Source organism: Emiliania huxleyi, assembly GCF_000372725.1.
Source record: "Emiliania huxleyi CCMP1516 unplaced genomic scaffold EMIHUscaffold_224, whole genome shotgun sequence".
NCBI classification, from domain to species: Eukaryota; Haptophyta; order Isochrysidales; family Noelaerhabdaceae; genus Emiliania; species Emiliania huxleyi.
The window spans coordinates 121966-129858 of NW_005200385.1; the positions used below are offsets into that span (position 1 = coordinate 121966).

At 67.3% G+C, this 7893-nt stretch overlaps 3 protein-coding genes across 3 annotated transcripts in view; 2 read left to right on the forward strand and 1 right to left on the reverse strand.

Moving 5' to 3' along the window:
• Window positions 1-1765, reverse strand: part of EMIHUDRAFT_235713 (DNA helicase) — a gene marked incomplete at both ends in the record, with an annotated part of 2771 nt that extends 1006 nt beyond the window's left edge. The window contains 3 exons of the mRNA XM_005779869.1: window positions 53-121; window positions 341-935; window positions 1599-1765. Coding sequence (XP_005779926.1) covers window positions 53-121; window positions 341-935; window positions 1599-1765 — 831 coding nt within the window. The remainder of the gene's footprint in view (window positions 1-52; window positions 122-340; window positions 936-1598) is intronic.
• Window positions 1766-2274: 509 nt separating this feature from the next.
• EMIHUDRAFT_46981 (hypothetical protein) lies at window positions 2275-2553 on the forward strand (the record flags this gene model as incomplete). The annotated part of the gene is made up of 1 exon (XM_005779870.1): window positions 2275-2553. A coding segment is annotated over one exon (279 nt), but the record flags the coding sequence as incomplete, so codon positions are not given.
• Window positions 2554-6991: 4438 nt separating this feature from the next.
• Window positions 6992-7820, forward strand: EMIHUDRAFT_366582 (hypothetical protein; the record flags this gene model as incomplete). Its single annotated transcript, XM_005779871.1, has 1 exon — window positions 6992-7820. A coding segment is annotated over one exon (574 nt), but the record flags the coding sequence as incomplete, so codon positions are not given.
• Between the last annotated feature and the right edge of the window lie 73 nt (window positions 7821-7893).

Consider the following 7893-nt stretch of genomic DNA (forward strand, 5'->3'; position numbering starts at 1 on the left):
CCGGATAGAGCGTCGCATCGTCCTCGTCGCCATGTGGCTTCTCCCACACCACCTCGCTCGGATTGGAGACGCGGTAGTAGTACGTGCGGCTCGTCTCCTCGTCCGTCGCCGCCGCCCAGTCCTTTGGCAGGCCGTCCGACCCGCCGCCGCCGCTGCCGCCGCCGCCGCCGCCGCCGCCGCCGCCGCCGCCGCCGCCGCCGCCGCCGCAATCCCCGCCGCTGTCCTCGCGACCGCCGTCCTCGCCGCTGTCCTCGCCGCCGCCTGGCGTGCGAGCGAACGCGGGGTCGTCGTTCGGTGTCTTGCGGCGGAAGCCGACGACGACGCCTCGCGAGCCATTCACCAGCCGGCTGCGGTGGGCGGCTCGGCGGCAGGCGGGGTCGACGTCGGCGGCGAGCGAGACGACCTCGTTCTTGATGAGCATCACCTGCGCGCCGAGCCGCAGCTGCAGCTCGTCGGGGGCGGCGCAATTCTCGGCGAACTTTCGGCGCTCGCTCGGCGAGATGTTTGGGTTGGGGTCTGGCGGCGGGTGCGAGTCGAGGTCGGGCTCCTCGCAGTCGAGCGCCTTGTAGACGTGCTCCGTCACGGGGTCGAGCCTGCGCAGCTCATCGCGGTTCTCGGCCTCGACGGCCTTCTTGGTCGCGTAGAGCACGGTCGGCTTAATGCCGTCGCCTCGCGGCGGCAGCGGGCGCTGCGTGGCTTGCACCAGCCGCTGGACGGCGGGGTGCGAGGCGTGACCTCGACGGAGCTCGTGCAGCGCGTTCAGCAGGATCGGGTCGCCGGTGCGGTAGCACTTTTGGAGCTCGATGCACTCGAAGCGCGCGTCGCGCCAGCAGCACGTCTGGAAGGCCCACTTGCCCTTGGTCTCCTTGCAGCCGACGGGCACCTTGACGCGCTCGAGCCAGCCGCCACACTGCGTCCGGCTGGCCCGCTCCCAGCTCTGCAGCACTTGTGGGCTGGTGAGCGACACCTCGCTCACCGGCACGGGCGGCAGCTGGCAGAAGTCGCCCACGAAGATGAGCTGCAGCCCGCCAAAGGGCTGGTCCGCCTTGGCCCACGGGCTGTACTGCTTGCCCTCCCTCGCGACGAGTTCGCGGACATGCGCCTCTATCCAGTCGATGAACTCGGCGTCCGCCATCGACACCTCGTCGAGCACGAGCGTGCGCACCTCGCGCCAGTACTTCTTGCTGCCCCACACCTTCTCGAAGCCCGTGGAGGAGCCGGGCACGCCCGGACCCGGCGTCGACTGCATCGTCTGGCCGCCCACGAGGATCGCCGCCACGCCGGTGGGTGCCCACGTCAGCACTGAGCCGCTGCCATTCTTCTCCTCGAGCGCCGCGATGATGCGGCGCACGGTGAAGGATTTGCCCGTGCCTGGGCCGCCCGTGATGAAGAGGTTGCTGCCACCGAGTGCCTCGTCAAAGGCGCGCTGCTGCTCGGGCGCGAAGGCCCTCTCCTGCGTGGGGCTCACGTCGTCGTCGTCGTCGCCTCTCGGCAGCGACGACGAGCCCGCAGCGTCGCCTCTCGGCAGCGACGACGAGCCCGCAGCGTCGCCTCTCGGCAGCGACGAAGAGCTCGCAGCGTCGCCTCTCGGCAGCGACGAGCCCGCAGCGTCGCCGTGGCGCGCTCGCTTTGCCTGCCGCTCCGCCTCTTCGGCCTCCGCTGCCTCCTGTGCAGCCTCCGCTGCCGCCAGTGCGGCCTCCCGCGCCAGCAGTTCCTGCTCGTGCGCGAAGGCCTCTTCGGCGAGATCGTCCTCTGTGTCGGACATGGCGGCCTCCCGCGAACCGGGGCTTGGCACTGCGATTTCTTTTCCTCTACAATTTTTTGGAAGTGGGGGACATAAAAGAATTTTCGAAAACCTCCTCCCACACAGAAAAGAAAACTGCGTGGCAAGGTCAATCTTGAGACGCTCTGACTCGGCGCCTCCCTCCCTAGCCCCCTCCGAGCACCAACATGCAGTCCTCTGGTGAGTCCTCGGCCTCGACCGCACCTGCATCCTCCCGCGTCGGTGCAAAACACGCGCTCTCCGGCGGCTGCGCCACGACGCGTGCTCGCCTTGCACGATCGCCAGCCATGACGTTGGCAAACTCGCTCATTCTTACGCTGTTGGCGGCGGTTTGCTCTTCCTCGGCGCCGCGCCTCGTCCCGCTCGCGCTCCTCCTGCTGGCGGTTCGCTGCGAGGCCGCGGGCACGATCTGCGACAACAGCGTGCCATGCTCCTCCGGCTGCCCTACCGGCGTGTACGGCACGTCGCTGTGCGACGGCACCTACACGGGCATCCAGGTGGATCTGTCGAATGATGGGCTGTCGGGGACGATCCCTTCGCAGCTGGGCGACATCTCGCAGCTGACGTATCTTGGTCTGCGCGACAACTCCGTCTCGGGCACCATCCCTCCAGAGACGAGCAAGCTCTCGCAGCTGGAGTATCTTTACCTGTACAGCAACCCCATCTCGGGCACCATCCCTCCAGAGACGAGCAAGCTCTCGCAGCTGGTGGATCTTGTCCTGTACAACAATGACATCTCCGGCACCGTGCCGTCGCAGCTCAACGACCTGCCGCTGACGAACTGCTGGCTGGGCGGCACCAACCACTTTGCCTGCCCCCTGCCCGCCCTTCCCAATGTCTGCACCTCGGGCTCGGGCTCCCCTCCGGAGTGCAACTACCCGCCGCCCTCGCCGCCCTCGCCGCCGTCGCCGCCGTCGCCGCCACAGTCAGGAGAGCCAGGCTCGTTCCGGGTCGTCGCCTCCTTCACGGCAAGTGGCGAGGTGGGCGACTTTGATGAGGCCACCAAGAGGAGCATCCTCTCAAAGCTGGCCCAGCTGGCCGGCTTTGCATCCGCGCCTCTGGGTTCGACCCTCGAAGTCACCGCCGGAAGCGTCATTATCGTCGCCAAGTTCCCGGTGGTCACGCAGTCGGAAGCCATCGCGGCGCAAAGCAGCCTCACTCAGTCCTCCGTGGCCGCTGGCCAGGATTCCTTCGAAGCGCAGATTGGACCTATCCTTGCTACGGTGGGTGCCTTCGTCAACGATGCCGTCGTGGTCGAGGTCGAAGAAGACCCGGCAGATACTGCGTCATCGCCGCCGCCGTCATCGCCGCCGCCGCCCTCCGCGTCACCGCTGCCGCCCTCGCCCTCGCCTCCACCCGCGCCGCCGCCCTCGCCGCCGCCGTCGCCGCCGCCGCCACCCTCGCCGCTTCCCTCGCCACCCCCGCCATCGACCATCTGCGGCCTCCGGCCGGCAGTCTGCGACGGCACCTATGAGGGTTCCACGCTCGATCTCTCTGGCCGATTCCTCACCGGCACGCTCCCTGCCTCGCTCGCCGACCTCTCGCTGACGGAGCTCGTCCTCACCTCCAACCTTCTCAGCGGCACGGTGCCTCGACTGCCGGCACAGTTGCAGGGGCTCGATCTCAAAAACAATCGAATGAGCGGCACGATATCACCTCGGCTCAACCTGTTAGCGCAGCTGCAGAGACTCGATCTGAACAACAACCGAATGAGCGGCACGGTACCGCCTCGGCTCAGCCTCTCGGCGCAGCTGCAGAGGCTCAATCTCTACAACAACCGCCTCAGCGGCACAATCCCTAGCTTCACCGAGGGCTCAGGGGCGGGTCTCACGTACCTCTCCTTCGGAGCCAACTCGCTCAGTGGAAGCCTCCCGCCCTCGATCGGATCGCTCGCCGGCCTTGTGACGCTCGACGTCAGCAGAAACTCGCTCAGCGGCGCCCTGCCGTCGGAGCTCGGCGACTTGGCGGACCTCACAAGCGCCCACTTCCGCAGCAATGGCTTCATCTTCCCCTCCTCGCGGGCGGAGCGGGCTGAGTACGAGAGTGCCACCCGAGTCTGCCGGCCCGACGCCGCCGCTTGCCTCGGTGTGCCGCCAGGTAGCTGCGCCGCCTTTGGAGACGCTCGGCTGTCAATCACGGATCCGACGCAGTGCGAGCACTGCGGCAACATTGTTACCGGGGCCGTCCTCGTAGCGTCTGTCGCGGCCTTGGGCATCCTGGCGCTTGTCGCCTTCATCCGTCTCGTCGTGCGCCATCCAGCGTCGCTCAAGCGATGGGTGTCAACCGCAGTCATCCTCATCAGCCACGCACAGACGTTCGCAGTCATTGGTAGCCTCCACCTCGACTGGCCGGACTCGGTTGTAGCGATTGCGGCTGCCTTTCGTCTCGACTTTATCTCGATCCCCGCTGCGAGCTGCTTCCTGTCCCCCGTCGACGCACACGAGGAGGGCGACCTCCCCGCGTCTCCGTTTTGGCTGTACGCAATCGCTGTCTGCGGCGGATCGATCACCGTGCTGCTGACGACCATGCTGGCTCCCGCCATCAGCCACCGGCTTCGAATGCGGGCTGCAAGAGACTCCGCCGAGCTCGTGCTGAGCATCATCTTCGCGCTCCTCTTCACGACATGCTGGAGCACAATCTTCACGACTACTGTGCACTTTGTGATAGAAGGCAGGACGGTCAAGCTCTCCCAGGCGTCTGCCCCTCCGCCACCTCCAACTGCAGGGGGGCTTGTGCAGTTCCCCCCTCCGTCGCCCCTGCCGCTCTTTGCACCCGGGAAAGTGCCGACGCCGCCGCCGGTGTCGCCACCACCGCCGTCATCGCCGCCCCTCCCGCCCTTTGCACCCGGGGAAGCACCGAAGCCGCCGCCGTCTGCACCGCCGTCACCGCCGCCCCCATCGCCGCCAAGGAAGGCCGTCTCAAAATACTTGGCTACGCTCGACGTGAGCACGGTCCCCTTCAGCAAGGAGCCAGTGACGGTCGACGCCATCATGAAGGCGATCACCGCACGCATCATCAGCCAGAGCGAGCCAGCGCAGCTGTCCATCGACGTGCTCCAGCAATTCGTCGTGGTCGCCCGGCAGAATGACCGGACTGATGATGATTTCGAGGAGGCCCTGTGCCGCGCAGACAACGACTACGACCCGGACGGATGCAGCGCGACACAGATCGCGGCGGCGCCGCCATCCCCGCCGCCAGCGACGCCACAAGACAGCCGGCGCTTGCTCTCCCTCTCCCGGCGGCGCGCACTCAGCGTCGCTGGCGGCGCTCAGTTGGACATGCGGGCGAGGCTGGTGAACATGTCGCACAGGATCTCCCAGCCTCCTGACCTTGGCGAGTTGGCCGAGGCGGTGACGCTGGACGCGGTGATCATCGAGATCGAGACGTTCGTCCTGCCTTCGTCGCCGGACAGCCTTGTCGACGACGCGAGAGATAGCGGCAGGATCAGCGCAGAGGTGGTGCCGGGCGTACTGGCGGCTCTGCTAGACCTCAGCGACTTGACCAGCACCACCGATCCATTCAGCTTCATCACCAACGTCACCACCTACCTCTTTCCGCCAGCCCCGCCGCCGTCGCCGCCGGCGTGGCCACCTGCACCGCCGTCGCCGCCGTCGCCGCCATCATCACCACCGACGACGCCACAGCCGCCATCGCCGTCACCCCTGCCGCCGTCGCCGCCCTCCCCCCCATCGCCACCGTCGCCGCCGCCCTCCCCGCCGCCGCCACCACCGCCGCCGTCCCCGCTGCCGCCTCCGAGTCCGCCCCCGAGTCCGCCTCCGCCGTCGCCCCCGTCGCCTGAACCACCAGCCTCACCGCCAGGGCTACCCTCACTCCAACCCACTCCATCCTCGCCGTCAAGCCCGCCACCGCCCTCGTCGCCGCTGCCCTCGAGTCCACCACCCAGCCAGCCACCACCGCCCTCGCCGCCCTCACCATCGCCGCCGTCACCTTCCCCTCCCCCACCACCGCTATTTCCACCGAGCCCTCCACCGCCGTCGCCGACATCACCGCCGCCGCCGCCACCGCCACCGCCGCTCTCGCCGCCGCCGAGCCAACCTTCAGCGAAACTGCCGATAGAGCTGCCGCCAGAAGGGACCCCTCCAGGCGTACGCTACGCTCCCTTAAACTGGAGCAGCCCCGTCGCCGTCGTATTACTGTCGCTGCTGTCGCTGCTCCTCCTGCTCCTGCTCTTCCTCCCGCTTCACTTCGCGCGTCAGATCGGCGCCTTCACGCGGGGCCGCGAGGACGGCCTCTGGCGTGCCCCAAGCTTGAGGCCATGCTTGTTGCCATTGCGATGCCTCCGGCGCCTCGGTGTCACCTCCGAGCCCTCCGCCATCTTCCCTCGCCACCTCGAGCGGCAGGTCGCCTACCTGACGGGCCGCTTCGCGCCGCACGCGCCGCGGTGGCAACTCGTCATCTGGCTGCGCCAGTTCTCGCTGATGCTCCTCGTCTTCGCTTGCGACCTTACGCGCGTCTATGTCGTGCGCGGTCTCGACCCAATGAGGTATGCCGTCGCTTGCAGCGCCATCGTCATCGTCACGGGCTTCTGGCTTGCTCACCGTCAAGTGCTCCCTTACGCTTACGACTTCCAGAATGCAATGGAGTCGCTGCTGCTCGGCGCCACCGTGCTTCTCCTGGTCCTGTCCGGCGTGTACAACGCCTCACGAGGTGCTAGTGGCGCCGTTTCCCTCGCGGTCGAGATTCTGATGTGCGTGATCCTTCTCGGCAGCATCACGGCTGGCGCAATCTATTCCGTCCACCACCTGCGGCGCAGCCGGCGCATCCTCGCCGATGTTGACCTCACCGCAGTCCTCGTGGCCGCCGACTCACAGATCGACGGCAAGCTCGTTGCGAGGCTGCGCGACGGCTCCGTTCGTCTCCTCCGCTGCGCTTGGCTCGCTTCGGAGTCCGCCGATGCGAGCCTTGGGCGGGATGGAGATGGGACAGTCATCATGAAGCGGCGCCAGGACCTGCCCGCCGAGGCATTTGTGCCGCGCGAGGAGGCGGCGGCGCTCCTCGAGGCCGGCGACCGTTCCGTCCTCGCGCTCTCGTACGGCTGGCTGACGCCGCTCCACCCGGACCCTCACGGCACTACTCTCGCCGCCGTGCGCCGCTACCTCGCCTCCGGCGCGGGAGGGGTCGGCATATTTTGGGACTTCGCAGCACTCCCTCAGAAGGACGAGGCAGGCCACCGCAGCCTCGCGGACGTCACCACATTTTCCCGCGGCCTCGAGGTGATGGGCTCCCTATACGCCAGCATCACCGGGACGGCGGTGCTGCAGCAGCGCGAGGTGGTCGTCCCGGCTGTCCAGTCGAACCGCCCAGAGGACATCCAGCGGCAGTGGCTACAGCGGCAGATGGACTACAACGAGAGGCCGTACGAGAACCGCGGCTGGTGTCTCTTCGAGCAGGGCGTCGCGATGACCGTCGCGGCACATCTCGCCGCGGCCGAGGCACAGGCGGCGCGGGCTGGCAAGGAGCTGCCACTCCGCTTCCGGCGCGCTCAGGAGCTCCGCGCCAAGGTGTACGACATCGGAGGGCCGGAGCCCGTGGCGAGGTCATGCGCGAGTCCGCCGCTGACGGTGCTCGAGGAGGCTTTCGCCGCAATCGGCTCATCTCGTTTCACCGGCAAGGGCGACGCCGCGAAGGTGCTTCAGATGCTGGCTGAGTTTGAGTGGGTCGTGCGCAGCACATTTCAGCAGGCTCTTGAATGTCACGCGAGGAGTGGGGCAACTCTACCGCCCGCTGCGCGGGGCGCACTAGCGGAGGCGAGCCGGCTGGCGGAGGCGAACGGCTCTGGCCTTTCGGGCTCTAGTTTGGGGTGGAGCAAGGTGCTTGGCTACCTGCGCGGGTCGTCAGCAACGATGACGACGACATCGACGTCCACGATAAGTGAAGACGTTGTCGATGACGCCCGCAACCATGCGTAGATGTTCTCGAGGTTCCTAGCGTATGGTCGTAAAGCTGTACTAGTCGTAGTGGGAACGTTGTGTATACTTGCGTGACCCACGGAAATGCGGTGTGAAATGGCTAGTTCCACTTCACTGTGGCACAGCTCGCGTTACCAAACCTTGATTTTGACCATTTGCGCAAAAAGGTACATGTCGGTG